Genomic DNA, 22,227 nt, shown 5'->3' on the forward strand with positions numbered 1-22,227 from the left:
AGTTGGAGGTTCTGCCCACGGAGAAAATGCAGGGAGAAGGTGCCAGAAGGAAAACCCTTCCCCTAGCCATTAAATATCGAAGTGAGAGGGCTGGAGAGCAAGATACAGGCGTGGGCTGCGCTAAGAGGTCAAGGCAGGGGGCTGTTCCACGCAGGAGCGAGCCCAGTGGAGGTCCAAAAAGATGACCTGGGAAGGCTCAGCCTCAAAAGAAAGTGGCTTGGGGCAAGGGGACCTTATCAACACGGGCAGACACCTGGTGGAGCGATGCTGCTGGAGCTGGGAGCTTCTCGGTGCTGCCCAACGAAAGGCCAAGAGACGACGGGTAGGAATTGAAATACAAAACTGCCATTTGAGCATAAGGAAATAATGACCACCAAACAACCCCAAACAAAAGAACTGTTTCTAACTGAGGGCGACCAACAAAGGGAACAGGTTGCCCCGGCAGGCTGTGGAGCCTCCACCCCTGAAGGCGGTCAAAATGCAAGAGGACACATCCTGAGCTGACCCTGCCCAAGCAGGGCTTGGGCGAGCTGGTCTCTGCATTTCTATTATTATGGGATATTTACTTTGGGAAAGCAGTCCTCGGGGTGCTGGGGTGCACCCTGCTGGGGCGCTGAGCCCATGCAGACCACCTACCGCCTCTTCCACTCCACCTGGTACGTGGCCTCGCCAGGGGTGCGCGGGTCCGGCTCCCACCGCAGCTGCGCGTGGAAGTTTTGGGCCTCCAGCCTCACATCCTGGGGTGGGAACGGCACGCCTGGGGGGAGCGGGGGCATGAGGCTCTGTCACCCTGCTTTGCATATCCCAGCATGTGCGTGCCCCCGTCCTCCTTGGCCACGTTGCGTGGGTCCCCCCGCTTTGACCAAGCGCCCCCTGCACCCGACCTCCCCGCAGGTGAATTTTTTTTTTTGTCTAAGAGCTGTCCCCGTAGTTTTTCCCACCCGTGGGGCCACTTTGTGGTGCCACTGCCCGGTGCAGGACTCACCCTGAAGCAGGGTGCAGCCAGCCAGGGACAGCAGCAGGCTCAGCACAGGGCTCATCCCGTGTCCATCTGCTCTACATTGCCACGCTGCATCCCACCACGTGCTCGAGCACTTTGGCCACCCGTGGCCACGACGGGCAGCCAGAACCTGGGATTACAGAAAACAGGTGTTTGTTTCCGCCCCCCCCCCCCGAAGTTGCTGCAAGCACACCTTGCCCACAGAGGCTGCATGCCTAGGTGTGGGCATCGTGGCACAGGGTGCCGCCTCCGCAGGCTGCTGGGGACCCCTGCACTGTCCCCATGGGACGGGGGGCAGCAGCACCACGACGGGGGCTGTGGTGGCAAGGGGACGCATGGGGACAGCTTGCCACCCCTTGCTCCACCATGCTGCGGCGACCTCCTGCTGCAGCCACCTCAGTGTGCTCACCCAGCACGTCTGCTTGCTCTGGGAAGCCCGCGGGAGGCAGGTGCCGGCGCTGCCAGGATATGGGTGTGTTTGGGACAGCGGCGGTGACGCAGCGCTGCCCAAACCGGTGGCGCTGGTGCTGTGACCCCAGGGACAAGGAGGATGCCATGCATGCCTGCACCCTGGCTGGGGGAAACATGGTGCCCCCAGCCATCAAAAAGCTCCGAAACCCACCGAGAGGAGCAGCATTTATGCCCAGCAGTGTTTGCTCTCTAAGCCCCTGGCTTTTTAGCTGCCCCACGTGGAGGTAGCTCCACGCAGCCCTCTTCCCCCAGCTTCTCCCATCGCCACACCAAAGCCCTGCGAGTTCTCCCTACCTTCGGCCATGCAGCTGCCCATTTGTGCCCTGCTGTGGTGGGAATGCCTTGCAGCAAACAGCTTTGGAGTCCAAGCCCAGGTCAGTCCAGCTCCAAAACCCCACGTTAGCCTATGAGATGCTCTGAGCTTCCTCTGGAAATATCTCCAGACGTTTGCCCACCATTTTGGCCACCTGGTCGCAGGGACAGGCTACTGGTTGCGTCCTCCGTGCCCAACCCAGCTGCACTTGGAGGCTGACGGAGACGTCCCACGGCACAACACGTGATGTTGCTTTGGTGGTTCGTGGTTTTTTTTTACCCCTGGGTCAGGTTTCTTCTCTCTTCCTTCCTCCTTGACTCAGTTACCTTGCTGCAGGCTCCACCAGGCTCTCAGCTGGCTCAGCAGTGCCCTCTGCAAGCTGTTCCCCAAATCAGCGCCTCCCTGGGTTTTAAGCCTTCAAGCATCACCCAGTGCAGATGCTGCTGGTTGGCACCCAGAGAACACCCTCTGAACAGCAGGACCCCAGGGAGCAGGACAAGCACCAGGCTGATGCTCTGCAAGAGGAGCACGCTGTGACCACCCTGCAAAGCGAGCAGCAGCTGCAGCCCAAGGTGGGCTCCTTGGGGACAAGGCTGTCACCAACACCACACCAGCAGGGCTGCCGGGACAAGGACACGCAGGCACTGGGCAGACAAACTCTTTAATGTTATCCTCATTGAGAACATGTCGCACTTATTGCGCCATAGCGCAGCGGGCACCTTGGAGGGCAGGAGCATGGGATGCTGATCAGGCTGGGTGATCCCAAGAAGCTGTGGGCAGGAGATGTGTTAGCCATCTCTGCACACAGAGAGCTGCAGTCAAATAGCTCTTCAGTGCTATCAAAGGCTCACGAGACCAAACACTTGTCCCTTCTCTGTGCAGCCACCGCCAGCATCACCTCCTGCTTTGCTTGCTGGCTCAGGGACGCCCTGCAGCACATCACGGAGGCTGCAGGGACCAGGACGCCTCTGGGGCGCCCACGAGCAGCCCAAGTCATAGGTAGGGAGAGGCCAAGGAGAATGAAGACAGTTCTGCAGCACCCATGCCCTATCCAGCCTCCTCTCCCTTGCCTTCACGCAGCGCCTTCAAAGCAGCAGGCGCTACAGAGGGACGGGCACCCCCATGCCCAGGAGGACACGGGCTGGACGTGGTCAGGATGCTCCAAGCGCGGAGGCTGAAGGCAGTGGCGGGACATCAGCGCCTGCCGCTGCCTTTCCCAGCGTGGCCACCTCTGTCCCTGCCTCCTAGAGGCCGGGCTAAGCTTTGCCAGGCAGCACCCATCCTCCAAAGGCCTCCTCCAGGTACCGAGCCACAGCCAGCGTCAGGTGGTCGTTGTAGGAGGCTGCCACCAGCTGGATGCCCAGCGGCAAGCCCTCGCTGCTCAAGCCCAGCGGGCACTGCGTGACGGGCAAGCCCAGAACGTTGAAGATGGCTGGAAGAGAGAAGATCACATCAGAGCTCTTCCCTGGCTGACTCGGTGGCCAATATCTTGCACGGATCAGGTCCACCGAGCTAGGTGACCACCAGGCAGTGCAGGATGACAAGGGGACATCACCGGCCGGAGGCTGCCAGCATCACAGTGATGACCCACAAGTGATGCCACCCTTGGGTGGTACTTGCTGTGAGGTGCCATGATCTGCTTCAGGCACCATCCCTACATTGCTCCAAAGCCAGACAGCATCGCACCACGGAGCTGGCAACAAGGAGCTCAAGATGCAGAAGAGCCACACAGGGAGCTCCAAGCTGCACCCCAAGACGTGCAGCAGCTCTGGGGTGGCTGCTAAAGCACGCTGCCAGCTGTATCATGTCGAGCACATCCCTCTGGGCCAGGGTGCAAGAGCACCAAGTGATGATGTGGTATTCTGGAGCAGCGGGGCACCCCTCTGATAACCCTGCTGTTAGCGCTGGAGGTCCCAGTGGGGGAGCTGCAGCTGCTCACCTGTGTAGGCGAAGTTGAAGGGCATGCACAGTGGGGAGTGGTGCCGTGGAGCTACGGTGGGGTGGGATGGGTAGAGGAGCACTCCATCTGGCCCCAGCAAGGTCTCCATCTCAGCCTGCAGGCTCTTCCCCATGCTCACCAGCTTGGCGTTAGCACCAAGGTTGAGTTTCACCAGCTTCTCCGTCAGCCCCAGGGCTACAGGGCAAGGGTACAAACAGGAATAAAGCGTTAAAGCGGAGCGAACAGGACTGTGGGTTACAGCAGGCTAGGAGGCACATTGTGAAGGCATATGCAACATTGTCCACCACTTACAGGTGGAGGAGACACTCCCCAGATTTGGTGGGGGAATGTCTTTCAGTATGCCCACTGCTTCAAGGGTTGAGCAGAGCAACCTCGGCACTCATCAGGCAGCAGCATGACACCGCTAACGAGGGTTCCCCATTATCCCCCGTTATCTGCTGCCAAGACAGCAGCACCTCCACGCACCACGGGGCTCGCGCTTACCGATGGCCGGGAGGGTGTGAGAAGACATCCCCACCAGCCACTTCATCAGCTCCCACAGCGGCCACACCGGCTTCCCGTGATCCCCGAGCAGGTCCGTGAAGACCTGAGCATCCTGCAATCACACACACACCCTTCCTGCAGCAACAGCGCGCCACAATGCACGCGATTCCCGTTTTCGTACAACGGATCAGCACCGTGGCATTTTGCATCTGCAGAGCAGCACATAATGCTCGGAGAGATGACGGCTCGCTGCTAACCCGCCGCCTCAGTCCCGGGATGCTAATGCGTATTAATCCCAATTTGCAGCAGGGCCCTGGCCTGAGGTGCACAGCATGGAGGTGAGACCTGCGTGGCTTTGGAAGGAGGTGGGAGGAGGACTGCGGGGACCACAGGAGCACAGAAAGCTTTTGGGCAGGTCTGGCAAGTCCGTAACTCTCCACGGTTGGCCCCAGGCACCTTTGCCTGTGCCATCTCACCTACCTGCCCATCGCTGTCGTTGGAAGACATCATGGCCGACCAGATCTGGAAGGAATACTTCATCTTGTGGATAGACACGCGGTGAACCTTCACCCCCAGATCGCGTTCGAGGTACTCCACCACCTGGTGGGGACAGTGGGAAGGATTTGATTCTACGAGGACACAATATACTGCCGTAAACCCATGGGAATGAGGGAGAGAGAGGAGGTCCATGGGACAGAGAGCCCATGGAGCAGCTTCTTTTGCTACCACACAGGGCCCCCAGCAGCTCCTCTCTGCACTGAGCAGGGGGAAACCATCCTGGGGCTCCCCCCCCAGCAACCCTGGAAGGTCTCCATGGTGTAAAGAGGAGAGGTTAAGGAAGCAAAATAAAGCCGTTGCGATGGAAATTGCACCAAAAGCTCTGGATACCCCAGTACAGTCAAACACCAGTGCAAGGCCGCCAGCAGCCACTTGCAACATTTCCACTGTGTTTCCACTGTAATGCAGAACAAGAACAGAATCTTCTCCCCCTTCCTTCCTACCTTCTTCTGGGCCTGCAGGATCTCCTTGTCCACAGGCGACACAAAAACGGACCCACCATCATGATCCATGCAGAGAAACTTGATTTTCTCCAGCGACACCTTTTCGTTCAGCTTCAGCCTGCAAAGGGAACGAGGCTGCTTGCAAATCCGTGCCTGGCTCGTTCCCTGCTCCGGAGCTGCTCACAGGCTTGGAAACATCCTCAGGACACTCTGCTCTTGGTCAGTGTGGGAAGGAAGGTCCCTCAACACACACAGACACCCTGAAACTGCCCATTCCCCATCTGCTTGCTCATCCCACTGGCCCTGTGCTCTGCCAGCTTTGCATGTTTATTGCTGCTGTAGCAGTCAGAAAAACCTTTGTCCCTCAAGGTGCACCCTGTAGGGACAGATCCTGCCTGAGGCTGAGGTCAGGACTGCAGCTTTGCATGGCAAGGGCCAAGGTAGAAATGAAAGCAGTAATGGAACATGTTGTCATGTGAAGCACCGTGAGCCTGCAAAGGCTGCAGCAAGCAGCAGCACCTGCCCCGCCTGCACCTCGCTCCTTGCTGGTGCATGCACACTAAATGCTGTTCAGGTGCGAGAGCAGCAACCCAGTGGCAGTAGGGATGGAAAACCAGTTCTGCAGCGGCAGGAAAAAGCAGTCATAACACATAAAAGGCCAACTCCCCCAGGGAAGCAGCTGGGACCAGCTCAGCAGCGTGAAGCACCAAGAGCAACCTACTTGTGGACTCCAGGGCCAGCCATGACCCGCAGCATCGGCTCCAGGTCCTCGGCGTAGCGGCACATGGGCCCGGTGCAGAGGAAGCTGGTCCGCACCCCCTGTGCGATGGGGAACTGCCCGTCATTGGGGACCACTCCTGCAAGCAGGGAGAGGCGTCGCTCACCACGAGCCGCATCCCCAGCACCACCAGTGCAAGATGGGGCGAGCCCTGCAGCACCACGGTCTCCCGCTGCAGCTCAGGGGTTGTGTGTAAAGTGTTTGCATTGCTGCCCTGGGAACATGCAGCGGTGCCCTGGGTACTGCATTTCTGCTCCAGGAATTTGTGACGGTGCCCTGGGGATTGTGTTTCTGCTCCAGGCATTTGCATAGGTACCCTGGGGATTGCACTGGTGCTCCAGGAATTTCCAGTGGTGTTCCTCAGGGCGTTCACAACCCCAGGGCAATGTGCACAAGGGGGAAAAGCAGCCAGCTGGCACAGCCAAGCACCCTGCCAGGCTGAAAACCACCCCTGACGCTACCTGAAAGCGCCCTGTGTCCTTGCTGTCAGGGAAACACCCAAGCAGCATATACCAGTGCTGGAAAAACATCCCACGCTGGGGATGCAATACCTGTCACAAGACACCTCCCGCCTCCCATGCACTTGACATCCTGCCATCAGACGGTTTCTCATTGCGGCGCTCACGCAGTGGGCTTGCCCCGTGCAAGAATTTGCTTGTCAGTGCGCGGCAGCCCCACGGTGGAAAAACCCACTGGAGGCAAGCAGAGGAGCTTCCTCCCACAGCCCTCCTCCTCTGTGCATTTCACCTGCAGAGGTTCACCTGTGGTGGGTTTATGGCCAAAGACGCCGTTGAAGAAAGCTGGCATCCGGATGCTGCCGCCGATGTCGGAGCCCACACCTATCACCGAGCAGGCGGCTGCAAGGACACCGCCCTCCCCACCTGCACAGGAGAAAATAAAGCAAAAATGGTGGTTTATAGTGCAGAACAAGCAGAAGCATCCTGCAGTAGGCACTTCCCTTTGTGTGCACGCAGGGTGGGAGCCACTTTTGCAATGTCTGGGAAAACAGGCCAAGGGGATTTTTGCTTAAATGCCACATCTGCACTGCTCTTTGTACCCATAGCAAGATGAAGCAGTGCCAAGTGTGACACCCAGGAGGTGTGAAGACGCTGCACCTACAAATCACCTCCTGCACTGCCCCGGACAATGCCTGCAAGCTCTGTAGGAGCCCAGCAGTGAGTTAAAGCAGCGTGCAGTGGGAGTAATTTCCTTTCTGCATTTTGACCCCTTCCTCCCGGAGCAGCATGCTCACCTGAGCTGCCCCCCACGATCCTCTGCAGGTCATAGGGGTTGTTGGTCCGGCCATAGACCCTGTTGCTGGACTCGTACCACATGCACAGCTCACTGCAGTTGGTCACCCCCAGCGGGATGGCGCCGGCTTGCTTCAGCCGTGACACCACCGTGGCATCGGAGGTGGCGATGACGTTGCGGCGGTTGACCAGGCCGGAGGTGTTGGGCATCCCTGCAAGGTAAGGGTCATCAAAAGGGAGGCAGGCGGGGAGAGGGATGCCGCTTCCCCCCGAGTTCCCTGCAGCGGCCACCCGCCACCCAAGGCGCTGCATGCCGCCGCCTCGCTCCTGCTGCAAGAGGCGCGGGGGCGAACCCACCGTGCAACGAGAAGGCCTCCTTGACGGTGATGGGGACCCCCAGGAAGGGGAACTTCTCCTCCAGGTAGTCCTCGCCGGGGCTCTCTGCCAGCAGCTTGTCCACCTGCCGGGCTTCCTGCAGGGCCTCCTCAAACCTGCGCAGAACCCAGGGGAGAGGCAGCTCCGGTGCTGCTGCGAAGCATGGCGGGGGGGTAAGGGATAAGGGGGATAAGGTAGCCCCCGCGCTACCTGTCCTTGACGACGGCGTTGATCAGCGGGTTCACCTCCCTGATCCTCTCGATGTAGGCCTCCACCACCTCCACGCACGTCACCTGGGGAGGGGGAGGAAGGTGCTCAGCGACGAGGGTGCCCCCCACACACCCTACACCCCCTCCCCCCAGCACCCTTGGGTGCCCCACCTGCCGCTGCCGGAGCCGCTTCGCCAGCTGCCGGGCGGGCAGCAGCAGCAGCGGGCGGCGCGGTGGGGGCACGGCGCGGGGCGGCGCGGGGGCCACCAGCCCCAGCAGCGCCAGGCAGGCGCGGGACAGCAGCCGCAGCAGCAGCGCCAGGCACCGCTCGGCGCGCGACAGCGACATGGCCGCTCCCGGCGCCCCTAGCGCTACCAGTGCTACCAGTGCTCCTAGTGCCCCTAGTGCCCCTAGCGCCCCTAGTGCTCCTAGCGCGGCCGGGGGCGGGCGGGGCAGTGACGTCAGCGGCGCCGCCGCGGAAGGAGGGCGCGGTTGCCGTGGTAACGGCGCGGGGCGCTGCGGCGGCGGCGTAGGGCGCGCAACCGGCGTAGGGCGCCGGGCTCGCAGCGCCGCGGCAAAATGGCCGCCGGGGGTTGGGGCGGTCCCGGGGAAGGGGTCGTGAGGTGTCAGCGCTGTGAGAGCCCCGAGGCGGCCCTCAGGAGCTTGGCCTTTGGGGTCATCGCCTCCGGCCTCGGGGCGAGCGCCGCGGGAGCTGATGGTGCGGGGAACAAACAAACAAGCCGTGCCTGAAGGCAGCGCCCCGACCCGTCGCCGCCCCCCGCCGCCCCGGGGGTCGCATTCCCCCGCAGAGCTCCAGGGGGCTGAGGGGATTTGGCTGTTGTGAAAACCTTTTATGACTGCGAAGCCAAAGCGTCAGCGTTTGTGGAAGTAACTTATAGAATCATAGAATCATAGACTCATAGAATATCCCGGGTTGGAAGGGACCCATGAGGATCATCGAGTCCAACTCCTAGATCACCTGCTCCAACTCCATCTAGTCCAACTTGGGGCGTGCACGCCCCGCGAGGATGCTGGAGCAACCTCTGACCTGTGAAAACAAGCCTAGCATCAATACTATCATCTCAATAGTATTTTTTTTTATACAGCTGTTATCAAAGAGATTATTTTCCCTGTAAAAGGCGGGGGAGTCCCTCAGTCCCGCGTGGAGATGGGACATTTTTGTCCCCCAATGATTTTAATAACCCAATCTCTTTTTTTTTTACCTGACAGGTCTGCCCTGACCGCGCATTGGCATGGGTCCCCCGCCACGCTCCGTGTTCCCGTGTGTGCCTCCGGCAGTGCAACAGCAGGGAACCACTCTGCGTTCCCTGACACTGCTGAAACACCTGCGCAGGTGGCCTTATCTAGGTCCTCATGTAGTCTTTGCACTTTCCCCTGCAATATTTAAGCACCTACACACCCTCAGATTACAACAGGGGCAGATTAGAAAGGTTTCCTCGTGTCTGCATCGCTGTGTAATCGTGGCTTAGCAAAGCCCCAAAGTCACCTGCTTAGAAGAAACAGTAAGACAGGACTTGTTAAAACTTGACCCGTGAAATCTGGCAGCAGCGCCTTCACGTTGCTGATGTGGAGCTAGCAATGAGAAGGCATCTTCAGATCTTGGGGGAGCCTGGGTCAGTCCCACAGGCTTCTGCCAGAGTGAGAGCACTGACATCCATCCTCAGGAAGGAGACGGAGAGAGTGCCCCTCCTAATCACCGTCCCAGTGCTGCTCTTGTCATTTTTCTGGCAAATTTGCCGTTGTTCCCCCTCAAGTCCTGCCCAAATGTTGGCAGAGAGCTGTAGGAGCAAAATCTCTTCTGCCCAAGGTCTCTGCTCCCTTTGCTGCTCTTCCCTAGGCAGCCCAGCTTTGGCATCGTTTGCTGTGCAAAGTGTCTCCCTTCATCTTTGTCATCTTCAAGAACAGCTTTGAAATTCATACCTGGTCAGCCGATGTGCACTTGGCACCAGTGCCCCGCGTCCCCGCTAATCACGCTGTGTGCCAGTGCTGCCCCAGATCACAGCTAGTGCTGCTTCTCACTAGGACGAGCCAGTGAGCTTTCTGGGAGCAAAGCCAAAAGAACAGGTACCATAATTCATGGTATCCCAGAGGAACTTCATTTCCATGAAAAATGGAAAAATGAGATAGAAGGTGCTCTAGAAATAAAGTACCAGGACGCCTAAGATCAAAATTAAGACTGCTTTCAAATGGCCATAATCAACCCAACAAGCAAGCAACACCCCATAAGCCAGTTAATTCCAATCTGATTAAAAAACAAGCAGCCAAGAGCAAGGAGGTTGGAAATAAGCAGTGAAACTCACACATTCAAAGCTGTCCCCAAGCTACAGTGAAGAAAAGCATGATTCAGGGTCTTGCATCCCTGGGACTTAGGTCTGTCATTATCTCCAAACATTTCATTATTAGCAAAGGCTTAGAAAGACGAGAGCGATTGGCAAGAACATGTGGAAAGCTGGAGTGGTTCTGCTTGTTGCATGTATATATGTTGTAACACTAATTGGCCAAGAAACCTTGCAGTAGGCTCAGCGGCAGAGCTCGAGGCTGGCGGGGAGCAGAGAGGCGTATGCTGATGGACGGTACTGTGTTCTGGTGACCTTCACCGAGCTCACCGAGCCGCTCTGGGTCTTTTCCCCAGTGCAGAAAAAGAAAAGGCTTTCAGGAAATCAAAAGAAGAAAAAAAATCCTGGGGGTACAATTCTTTGCTTTGCAAAATGAGTCATTCGAAATGCATATGTAAAGTAAAGCTTCAGGAGAAAACTGGTTTGCGCAGAACATTGCTGGGGTGGGGGAAGAGAGGAGGGACATTTAAATGCTCAGACTGAAACACAACACCTCAGACACTTCATTTCCCAGAAAACAAAAACAAATAATAATAATAATATGTAAACCCAACCCACCAAGTTTGAAGTTCCTCCGAGCCTGCCATTAATCAGATCCACCACTGAGCGATGCTGTGCTCTGCATTTCCATTATCTGTCTTCTTGAGAGCTTGCCAGGAGCCAGACCGCCTGCTGTGCTGTGTGGCTGTTGAACAACCATGTTACAGCACACAGGGGTTTGAGAGAAATTCTCTGAAATTGCTCCAGGAAGCTCGCACCTGAGCTGAGCAGGCTTCGCAGGAACTTCTGCCTGTTGTCAGGGGGAAGGCCTGCTGAGAAACGGGTGCAGGAACCTGGGAAAGCTTTCCGAAATACCAACTGGAGAGCATGCAGGTACCTGTCCAAAGTCACCATCCCGCAGCTGACCTGTCCTTAGCTTCAGCAGAGACAGCTGGGGGCTGTGGGATGCTCCCCAATAGCCCCTGTCCCCTCCACTCCTGGGTTTTGGCCAGATGGGTTGTTTCATTTCTTCTGTTCTGCCTCCTCATGCGTTTGGGCATTTGTTGTTACATGCGATGGGAGCACCCGCTGCCTCCAAATGGCCCCAGCTTCCCTTGGGAAGTGAGGGTGAAGACATGGCTCCTTCCAACAGTCTCAGGGCCCCAACGTCTGGGGGCGAGACCTCGCTGTGCCCAGGGTGCTGCGAGCCCCTGCCTGGTCGGGCTGGCAGCACAGAGGAAAGCTGAATTATTTTGTCCACTGAGTCCACCGTGGGGACAAAGCCTCTGGAAACACTGTGGACCTGTTCCTTGTGCCCGAGCTCAAATCCCTCCATTGAGTGGCCGCTGGGGCAGTCTGGGACTGGCCTGAGGTCTAAAATCTCCAGTCCAGCCAGAGTGCTTGGCTCCTCCAACGGCTCTGTGGGCTCTGGGGTGCCCCTGGCACAGGCTGTGCCGTCGCTGGGACTCCCCTCCTGAGCGCTGCCACCCAGGGCTGTGTTTGGGGACAATGCTGTGCTGCTTGTGCTGCCTGGAGTGATTGGGCAAGGCTTGGAGGAACAGGAGCATGGGTAAACCTCGGGGACATCTCTTGGTCCATTCGGTCCCTGGAATGGTCTGGGAACCCCCTTTGCTGGCTGCATGGGCGCAAGCCCCGCGGTTCCCCCGAGGTGGAGAAGTTTTGCTGTCAGCACCTCGTGCTTTGTGGCCATGCTGGGAGTGGTTTTGGGCCGTGGCTGACGCTTTTTGGTGTCCGTGTGGGGCTGTGCGTCCCCAGCTGGCGGTGGTCCCGCTGTTGGTGCAGAGAGGGAAGCCCAGGGCTCAGCTGGTGCTGTGCTCTGGAGCATCTGGAGGTGCAGAGAGTGACTTTTTTATTTTTTATTTTTTGCCAGATTCCCCATGTAAGGGAGCAAGGACTGGATTTCAGCTCCCTCTCCCCCAAGAGGGGCTGCGCTCGCCGGCACGGCAGCACGCCCCAGGCTGCTTCCGTTCTTGGAAATCAAAACTGCAGCCGGCCACAACTGAGGCGAGGCGATATTTGGGTTATTTGCCGCATCGTTTGCTTAACCGCTGCTAACAGCTCTCGGGCAGAGGCACCCCAGCTGCCAGCCCCCTGTCAGAGTTTGGCTGGGGCTCCGCATGGGCGCAGGTCCACCTGGCACCGGCGTCGCGCCCTGTCCCCGGGGACCGAGGATGTTTTGGGGTGCCCCCGGCCGTGCCCGTGCCGCAGGAGGTCGCTCTGCCACCGTGCTTCGGTGTCGCCGGGCCCCGCAGGGCCACAGCTGTTCCCGCTGCGTGGAGCCAGGGTACACTGTGTTCGCCCAGAGTCCTCTGTTAAACAAAATGTTTATGCATGCCTCTGCTCCGACTAACTTCTTGGCCGGCTTGCACGAAGCCTGCTCTCCGCCGCGGCTCCAGCTGCCCGGAGGCTTGGGGAAGGGTCTGCGTGGTGCTAAATTTAGGGGGCTGCTGCCATTCCTCCTGATGTGTCCCCGCTCCGGGCAGCCCCCTCCTCAGTCCCCGTGCCCTTAGTGCCCGGAGGAGCTGCTGGCCCCTTCGAAGGGCTACATAAGGACTGCGCTTTGCTTTCTTACCCTGTGGGGGTTGGCACCCACCCCATGAACCTGCCACCCCTTTCTGGCTCCAGCAGGGCTTTGGGGCGCACCTTGGGATTTGAGAAAAAGCCGAGGAATTTCCTGGGCTCCAGGATGTCTCCGGCAGTGCAGAATGCTGCTCCTGGTGCTGCTCCTTCTCAGCAGCCTCCTGGCCAACGCCTCCAGCTCCCAACGCCCTGCCTGCCACTGGCGCTGCTTCCTGGGGCTGCCCGGTTGCTGCCCCCCATCTCAGCCTCATGTCCCCTCTGCTGCCCAACCACCATCATCCTCCTCTGCCCCAGCTCTGCACACCTGAAGTTAAAAGGTGCTGGTGCTCAGCTGCACTCACAGAGCAGCCCTCATCCAGATGTGCCATTGTGGTGTCCGTGCTCCTGCTGGTGCCCCCAACCCCTCAGAGGGGTTTCCTCAGTGAAAAGGGAGCTACACACCTTGGGTAAGGGGGCACCAACACACTGAGGTCCTTTACAGCCCTGCCAGATGAAACCAGAACCAAGGAGAAGTGTTTGGAGGCATACGGAGACCTCTGGACACCGATGTGGCTTGGGGATGGGTTCTGGAGCTGGTGTCTGCTCTGTGGACCCCAGAGCCAAAGAGAATGGCATCATCTCGTGTTTGTGGATGTGCCGAGGGTGTGCTGGGAGAGTCACACGAGATGGAGCGAACCCCAGGGCCCGGTGCCTGAGTGCAGGAGCCAGACAACGCTGACAGCCATCAGGTGCCGATGACCGTCATATTGACGACATCGTGCCGGACTCCCAGGCGTGTCTCGCCGCCCGTGCAGGCTGCAGGACTCTTTCCCAAGTGCTCTGGCTTTCGGCAGAGCCGGTTGCCCAAGCGGCCCACGCGCCCCTGCCAAGCTGTGTGCCACGGCCCTTGCGCAATGGTGTTGATAAACACTGCGGGGCATGCCAAGTCCTGCGAGACAACAGCTGATGTGCTGGGCTGAGGGAGTGCCCGGCACGGCAAGAGGAATTTTCCACTCCTCTCCAGAGAGCGCATCTCACCCCGCTGGGGATTGTCCCCAGCAAGGTGCAGACTTGTTTGCTGGTGTCCCAGCTGCCCCTGTCTGGCCCTATAAGCCCTGCCATGCAGCCCTACGCACAGGGCAAGGCAAGGGGTGGCAGCGTTGCCTTGGGCATGGTGGCACCCCCAGAGGGCTGGGTTGGGATGCCACCATGCCCAAGGCAACCCAACCATCCCCTTGGGGCCCTGGTGTCCTTAGCTTTCCCTTTCCAAGGATGTGGCCCCTGTCCCAAGGACTTGCTTTGCAGCAATGTTGGTCCTCTGCGTGTGCCCCAGGGGTGCTGGGTGCTGCCTGGGTCAGCTCTGCCTTCTGCTTCTGCTGTGTCTTCAGGCACGTTGGAAACCTCTCAAAGGGCAGCGGGCTTGCAGTATGAAAAGGGTGTGCTGCATCACATGCTGCCTGATATATGGCAATTAGCATGCTAAAACCCGATTTAATTTGACCAGCTCACATCCTGGAGCTGCAGGTCACATCATCTGCCTTGCAGTCCAAACGTGCTCTTAACAGCAAGGCTCTTGATACAGGGAGGCTGACTGTGCTCGTCAAGGAGGAGCATACAGGACATACGGGAAGCCTGCTGGCCCCTGCAGATAGTCGTGGGCAAGCGTGGCACCCACAGCTGCCTGGGCAGCAAGGAAATGGGATTATCTGGGGCAACATTTGTAAGTCGGCAGCTGCTGAACTCTGTCATGAGATGGTCCTTTCCACGAGCCTTCCTCCCCGCAGCAGTGTGGGGAAAGCAGCTGGCACCAGGACGCACATGGGGACGGCTGGGGTGCCCCATGCTCCCAATGACAGCAAGCCCTGGAGCAGCATGGGGTTCTCCTCCCCATGTCCCCTACACCGTTTTTGGGATGTTCCTGCAATACATTTTCCAGCTTGGTTTAAAGTGACCTAAGTGGCAGAGATCCTGGCCGTTCCCCTGGGAAAGCATTTCAGAGCTCGGTGTCCAGCCCTTGTGTTTGCTGGTGGGCTCCATCAGCACATGGCTTGCTGCAGATGTGGTGCAGGGAGTTAAACCTTCCAGCCTCCCTCCCATCTTTCCTCCATCCTCCTCCCTCCCTTCCTCCTTTTCTCTTTCCCTCCCTTCCATCTGCTCTCCCTCTTGCTTTCTCTCTCTCCTTCTCTTTCACTTCTTCTGTTTCCCTTTCTGTTTCTGTTTCTCTTTCTGTTTCTGTTTCTCTGTTTCCTCTCTTTCTTCCCCTCTCTTGCTGCTTCCTGGACTTGCCCCTGCCTTGCAGAGGGACATTGCCACCCTGGCGTCCCTGTGCCCTCCCCTGTCATCAGGTGCTGTGGGCATCCTTGCCTTGTCCCCTGCTTGCAGGCGGTGGGACCGCTCTGGAGATGCCCTGGCAGCATCAGGCGTGGGCATGGCAGGCAGGGAGCAGGCACGTTTTGGTGGCATTGGTGGTGTGTCACACACGCAGTGGCAGTGGGATGGCATGGACAGCCAGACCTGGCTTGTGGCGGGGGTGTCTGCTGGGGTCGGAGGAGCCCATCGTGCTCCCTTGCTCCCAGAGAGGAGCTGCTGGAGGCAGGAGGAGGGAGGAGGTCTCCTTTGCTTCAAGGCCAAAAAGACTGACAATCCCCCAAAGCCAGGTTTTCCCACTGGATCAGCAAGTGCTGATTCACAGGTTTCTCCCAGGGCTCCGGCACCGGTGCCTGTGGCGGCACTGGTGACACCGGGCTGACTGCTGGCACAACCCAGGGCAGGCAGCGTGGTCCTCGCAGGTTGTCCACTGGGGAGAGACAGAGCTTGGGCAAAAAGCAGCAGGAGAGGCAGCAGGCGTGCTGGGGACAGGGTGTACTCGCCGAGCGACGATAAGGACAATCAATAATAAAAACAGGCAGCCGGGACGCGAGCCCGGCCTCGAGCCAGCGACCTTCAGGAGCTGGGTTACTGGAGCAAGCACAAGCGTTCTTGGCAGCGGGGCCAGCCGGCGGAGGGGGAGCGCTGCTGCTGGAAGCACCCGGGGGAGCGTGCGGCGGGCGTGCAGCCCTTCACACCCCGAGCAGAGGCTGCTGCAAGGGACACCTCGTGCACACGCCGTGCACCTCGAGAGCCAGGGACACGCGGCCGGCCCCCTGTGCTCGTCGCCCCGATGACAGCAGCGGCAAAGAAGCAGGCGGCACGCCGTGCACATGCGCGTGCGGGCAGCCAAGCCCCCCAGAGCAACCCCGCGCTCTTACATAAGGATTTGCATTTACAAACCGCTGCGCAAACATGACCCACTCGCTGAGAACACCGCCTATCTCAGCAAGATCCTGATAAAGCAAAAAAAAAAAAGAAAAAGAAAAACAGCTCCTGGTCGGGGCTGTTTGGGTCTCGTGACCCGGGAAGGGAAAAGGTTCGTGCTTGTGCAAGCCAAGTCCTTGCAGAGCTCCAGGGATGGGGCTCCAGCTCGGCGGAACAGCCTGGAAGGTTCGAGCTGGCCGAGATCCGAGGTGGGCGTCCGTCCTGCAGCAGCTTCTGGCTCTTTCTGAGCTTCTCAAGGCTTTCTGTGTGGCTCAGAGCCCAGCCTCCCTGCCCCGTTACAGAGCCCTGACCCAGTCCCACTGGGATGAGGTGGCTTTTTTAGGGGTTGCAGCCACAGTACCCCTGGGCTGCTTCTTTCTCCTGCTCTCCGCAGAGCACTTCCTCATGATGAGGGTGCAGATGTGCTCCTGCAGCATGTGCAGGGTGTCGTGCTTCTGGCATGCTTGGGAGGATGTGGGCATCGTGGCTCCCTCGGGAAAAGGCTGACCCTTGTATGCCCTGGCTGCCTGCGAGGAGCTCGCCTTTGCATGCAGCTGATGCTACAGGTGCGTGCTTCCCCCACCTGGTCTGGGAAGCCTTCCCGGCTTCGCCTGCCCCATACATCCCTCCTCTTCCTCTGGGCACACAAAGCAAACTACCTGCTCCAGCCCTTTGAAAGCATCCACAGCAAGGAGCCACAGAGAAAAGGCCAAAAATAGCCTAGAAATAGTGGAGGTAAATACATATATATATATATATATATATATATATTGCTCGGCCAACAGCAGAACCAGTTGCCACCCGGCAGAAGCAAGAGAGGAACTGAGAGTTAAAAATAACATTGCTCGCAGGGAGCCAGCCCCGGCCACCGAGTTCCCAGCTGCCTGCTCATGTGGGCTGACTGCACTCGTGAGAACCGTGGTCCCGTGCTGTGTCTGAGCCGCGCATCCCGCTGCGCATCCATCCGGGGCAGCGTGGTGACGAGGACACCCACCCAAGCGTCCCAGTGCTCCCATTTACAGAGGGCGGCCATCTGGCACATGCCCAGCACGTCCCGACCCTCTCGTGGTGTGCAAAGGTGGATTCCTGGGCCACGAGCAGCCTGCTGGAGGTGGCCAGGAGCTTTGGCGTGCCCTGCCCGCTGCAGAGAGCAGCGAATCCAGGCTCTGCTGCAGTTGGCAGCCTCTCCTCTGCCTGACCTCAAATGCACCTACGGGCCTGGAGCGGAGGACGAGGCTCCCGGCGAGCGCAGCTGCAGCAGCCATGCCTTATCTCGCCCGGCATGCCATTGCTTTGCTCCTCCCTGCGAGGAGCAAGGCAGTGAATAAACAGCTTGGGCTGTGCTCCTTGTCCCCTGCACAAGGACAAACGCGTCCTTTGGACCTCACAGCTGGGAGCAAGAGGGGACTTGAGGCTGAAGAACCTCCCCAGGGAGATCTCCCTGCTTTCAATTCCTATGGGCTGGGTTTTCATCCCTGGCTTTTGCCAACTCAATGTTGGGTCCACTCCTCTCATCTCCCTGCTTGGGGCTCCCAAGGTGGAAGCCATGAGTGAGCAGAAAGCATCACCAGAAGCTGGTCCAGCAGACGGGATGGAGGGCGCGCTGCTGGCACAGGAGGGTGCAAAAACAGAGCTGGAGACTGAGCCTGGCTTCCTCTTAGCTCAAAAACAAGCCTGCCCTGACACCACAGGAAAGTGCACGAGCCTGTAGCTTTCCTCCTGCCTCTGATCTTGCCTGTTCCCCAGTGCGCTTGGTGGGGAGCCATTGAGGTTGTGCAGCTCCCCAGGATGCGCCGTCCTCGGTGACGGGGAGCCCCTGCCTTCCTGTGCTTGCCAGGAGCTTTAAAGCCCTGCTGGGATGTGTTGCGCCCCTCCATCCATCACTCAAGCAAGCTGTGGGGGCTTCCTTGCTCAGCCCCCACGGAGACAGCGTGTTGCTGGACCATGGTGGTCCGTGCACTGAACACCGAGAGCAGGTCTTGTGCCAGCCCTGGGGCCGGCGGTAGGAGCGTGCTTTCCCACGTCAGTGGGCACCAGGTGAAGAGGGCATGGAGCCTGCACAAGCTTGCCTTGGGGCTGGGAGCATGGCCGGGGGGGCAAGAACCCCTCACCATGGTGCCAAGCCTGGGGGTCCGCAAAGGTGCAGCCCACTGCAGTGCCTGGGCAGCAAGGAGCTGGACACGGAGCAAGGGCAGGTTCTGCAGGAGGGGACTAGGGGACACGGAGGGGCTCTGCACAGTGTGGCTCCCTGAACGGGCACAGCTGGGCTGTGGCTTCAGCATCTCATCACTGAGGCGTTGTGGTTTGAAGGCAGCAGCATGCAGAAGTCAGAAAGAACAAACTGTTCAGCCGCCAGCCCTTCCAGCTTCTGCTTTCGAAGTTATCTAACAGCCCAAACAAACACAGAAAGCGCTGGCTTGGTCACAGCTGGCTTGTGGTGTGCTGCAGGCACAGCCCGTTCTGTTCCTGTCCCTGTCCCCATCCCAGTCCCCATCCCCGTTCCCATTCCCATTCCCGTTCCCGTTCCCGTTCCCATTCCTGCAGCCAAGCAGGCTGTGCAGGATCACTGTGCTCTGCTCGGTTTTGCTCGGCCACTGGCAAACAAGCTGGGATGGCCGAGCTGATCCTATATTTGGGGATGGAGGGTGGAGGCACCAGGATGGAGACGCTGCAGTCAGCCTGCAGCACCTGTGGTGGTGGTGGGACACAGCCCCTCGGGTGCTCATGGGCTGAACATGGGCAGAGGAAATGCCTTGAGTCCTCCTGTTTGGGCTCCCCAAGGATTGGCATCATTGTGGAGACCATGGAGAACCAGCACAGTGCCTGCAGTCTGGGGAGGACCCATGTGGTTGAGCCATGGGGACAAGGACAAGGCTCGGTGTCCCCAAATGAGCTGAGGAGCTCCCAGCTTGGGGGATGCAGGAGCCTGGTGGGGCTGCACCTGCCCGTGCCCCACCACAACCAGTGCAGCCTGGAGACATCCCAGTGCACGGTCCCACGGGCGTCCCTACAAGAAAGGGGAAACTGGGCTCTGAAGCACCGGGCTGTGCCGCAGCGTCACAAGTGCCGGATTCACACGCAGGGGTGCGGGTGGGAGGGGGAAGTGGGAAAGGGGTGGGGAGCCCGGTTACGTAGCCCTGCAGCCTTCCTTCCTGTGGCCGCGGGACGGGGTATATAAACAGCCGAGCTATAATTATCTGGTGAGCAGCCAGCCTGAGCTCCTGGGCATGGCCCCAGCCTGCTGCCTCTGCAACAGCAGTAACAGGGCTGCGGGGAGCCCGAAGAGGGCATGAGGAGGTGGGGAAGGTGTCCCCCACCAGTGGGGAGCACCAAACGTCCTGTGCTCCCTCACGAGCTGGGACAGGAGTGATTCCTCTCCAGACCTTGGGTGCAAGAGCACGAGGTCCCTCGGGCAACCTGAGCAAAAGCAGGAGGTCACTTCTGGCTGGCCACAGAGGGGCCGATGTGGGGAACACCACGGGGGACAGGGTGCGCCCGGCGCCCTGGTCTGCCCCGATGCCCCAAGCAACCCAACCCATGGCTTCATGCCATCCGCCACCACCTGCGCCCACCCCAGCTCCTCCCAGACTTTCTTGCAGGATGCTCTCTCCATTGCACTGAGGGGGCCCCAAGTGCTGAGTATTTCAAAGGACAAAGTGGACGCCCAAGGCATCCAGTTGTGCCGGGTCAGATAGCTCTAGTACGGGCCAGGACTCCTGCAGCTAATAGGAAATAGCAATCTGGGAAGGAGGAACTGGGAGATGGTACAAAGACACCTGGTTGTTGCAAAAGGCTCAGCCAGGGGTTGGCTGTAGGATGTGGAAAGTGCTCGGGGTCAGCCTGTGCTTCAAATTTCCAGCTCCTCCAGCCTCCCTGGGCTCAGCTGAGCGCAGTGTTTGCTTTCACTTCCCTGCCTGGCCCCCAAGACAGACGAGCGCTGGGAATTTTCCACAAAAAAAGGAAACAAAATCAAAAGAGGCGCAAAAGAAAACAATGTTCAGATTTGGAACTAAGGAAAGAATCCATCATTTCCGACCCTAAACCCAAGGGCTGGGGAGGGGACAGGGAATGGAAACAGCCACCTGAATAAGCCAAAAGGGAGGCAAGTGCTCTGGTCCTGGTTGGGACGGGAGGTCTGTCTGGTCACACCATGAGGCCCACGGGCTGGTCTGCTGACCCCAGGGGGATGTTTTGGGGTATTTTAGAGCACTCTGGAACAAACAGCCAGGTCAGAGCTGTTGAAGATCTGGGCACAGGGCTGGCAGTGGTGGGGTGAGGAGGTGTCAGGCTGCGTCTCCAGCAAGGTGCTGGCCGTGGGGATGCGAGCTGGGTCTGGCACGGGCACACCTTGGGGTAGGAGGCGATGCTTCATGCTGGAGCTTCGAGTGGGCTCTGGGCACCCTGGCATTGGATTTTTCCAACCCCATGGCTGCAGGTTCCTGGCCTCAAGAGCTGGGTTTTTTATCTGGCAGGGGTTTCAGCCCAAGCAGGCATGCAGGGAAGCAGCCAGTGCCCCAAGCCCCATCTCACCTGCCCTGCTCCTCCTCCCCTGCCGGGCAGGGCAAACCCGGGATTAGCTGTTCCCCAGCACATCCCAGGTATTTACTCCGTGGGACTCCCGCCCCAGAGGGCTGCTGATGAAAGACGTGGTGGAAGTTGCCAGCGGAGCAAGTTCCCTGCGTGCTTGCATCAGACTTTCCCCGTGTGAGCAGCACGGCCAGCACCCTGCGCTCTGCAAAGCTCCCAGTTGTCTCCTGCGTCCCCCTGTCCTAAAAGGAGAGGGGGGGAGCTGCTCCCGGGGAGCTGGCAATGAGACAGAGAGCACGGCCACATCTGCATGGGCACCTGGGGCTGGGGCTCACCGGTTCACATGTCCACACGGGTGCCCATCACCTGCACCCCACCCCTTCCCGCTGCTGACCGAGGACTTCTCCATGGAGGCACGCAGAGAGTGAAGCTCTCCCAACGCGGTGTCGTAATCCCGAAACGTCCCCTGAAGACACCCGTCCAGCCTCTGCTTTGTAAGCTGACTCACCAAGGGGGGGATAAAATCACTTTGACTTCGGAGCGCGCCGTGCCCACGGGGCGCTTTTCTCCAGCAGCTCTGGTGGCGAGCTTTCCCTGTCAACAAGCCCTGCAGCCATCAGGCAGCAGCAGCTCCGTCAGGGCCGTGCGAGGAGAGGCTGCTTTGCTGGGCGCCAGGCTGAGCTGCGAGGCTGGTCCTGAGCCAGGACCATGCCTGGTGGGGTGTTTGACATTACCCAGAGCTGCGAGGGGTACCCAAACACAAAGTGCTTGCCCTGTCCTCCATCCCACGGAGAGGACATGCTCCCCAGGGCAGATGATGGGACAGAGCGAGGACCCATAGGTGGGCTCGGTGGAGGGGATCCCAGCAAGTTTTTGGGGTCAGCATGCAATTGCCTTGGCCTTTCTTGAGGTCTCCAGCTTGGTGAGAGAGGCACCCTCAGTGAGACAGCATCTCCTTGAGAGCTTGCTCCTGCCAGTGCAGCAGGACCTGCCCCCTTCGCCCCTGAGCAAAGCCTTCGGCCCCAGCCCACCCGGGTGTGAGTCCCATCTCCATGCCCTTCTTGCACTCATGTGCTACTTTCTCCCAGCACAGACGTATCTGGACTGGCTCACGGGCTCTGTTTTCTTCTTTGTGCCAATAAAGCAAAGCTTCTTCCTTATCCCTCCCCTTTCTAATTGTTTCCGTACGGCTGTAATTTCACCATGTCCCGGAGCAGGGTTGGGTTCCCTGCTTACATAAAGTTGAAAACAAGGGGTTTGCAACAACAGCGCTGGCTGCTGGCAGGAGAGCACGTCCACCCTGCAATGCCCTCGGGGCATGGAGCAGCTTCCAGGCCTGGCTTCTGCAGTTACCTCGGAGTCTTCCTTGAGGAATGAAACTCTTTTGAGCTGCAGGGGGTGGGAGAGGATCTACCCCACACCACACCTGGGGATCGGAAGGGGATGGGGCTGATGTCAGGTTCAGCCAGGCTTGCAAAAGTGCCACGAGACCCTTTGGGTATGTCTCACTAGTGGAGACCTAGCAGTTGTCAACACAGTTTCCAGTCTTCTTAAGGGAAGGTCAGGCAACACCTTCCTGTGGTGGTGAGGGTGAGCCTCTGGAGGCTTTTCTTCTCCAGCATCCAACCTCTGCTAGCTCTCTGCAGGCCA

At 59.0% G+C, this 22,227-nt stretch overlaps 1 protein-coding gene across 1 annotated transcript; it reads right to left on the reverse strand.

The window, feature by feature from the left end:
- Positions 1-2,428: 2,428 nt before the first annotated feature.
- FAAH2 (fatty acid amide hydrolase 2) lies at positions 2,429-8,272 on the reverse strand. Its single transcript, XM_035541715.2, has 11 exons — positions 8,012-8,272; positions 7,842-7,924; positions 7,614-7,747; positions 7,259-7,468; positions 6,768-6,887; positions 5,950-6,085; positions 5,229-5,346; positions 4,708-4,827; positions 4,228-4,339; positions 3,724-3,918; positions 2,429-3,216 (listed from the first exon to the last, which is right to left on the reverse strand). The coding sequence occupies exons 1-11, from the start codon at positions 8,186-8,188 to the stop codon at positions 3,041-3,043; spliced, it is 1,581 nt and encodes a 526-aa protein (XP_035397608.1). The 5' UTR covers positions 8,189-8,272; the 3' UTR covers positions 2,429-3,040.
- Between the last annotated feature and the right edge of the window lie 13,955 nt (positions 8,273-22,227).

The sequence above is a fragment of the Cygnus atratus genome, chromosome 13 (genome assembly GCF_013377495.2).
Source record: "Cygnus atratus isolate AKBS03 ecotype Queensland, Australia chromosome 13, CAtr_DNAZoo_HiC_assembly, whole genome shotgun sequence".
Classification (NCBI taxonomy): Eukaryota; Metazoa; Chordata; class Aves; order Anseriformes; family Anatidae; genus Cygnus; species Cygnus atratus.

Excerpts from the sequence above, each read along its gene's own strand:
- FAAH2 (XM_035541715.2), bottom strand. The coding sequence starts at position 8,188 with ATGTCGCTGTCGCGCGCCGAGCGGTGCCTGGCGCTGCTGCTGCGGCTG. Across the intron at positions 4,828-5,228 it reads TCCTGCAGGCCCAGAAGAAG|GTGGTGGAGTACCTCGAACG; the intron begins GTAGGAAGGAAG and ends TGTCCCCACCAG. Across the intron at positions 3,217-3,723 it reads CTTCAACTTCGCCTACACAG|CCATCTTCAACGTTCTGGGC; the intron begins GTGAGCAGCTGC and ends TCTCTCTTCCAG.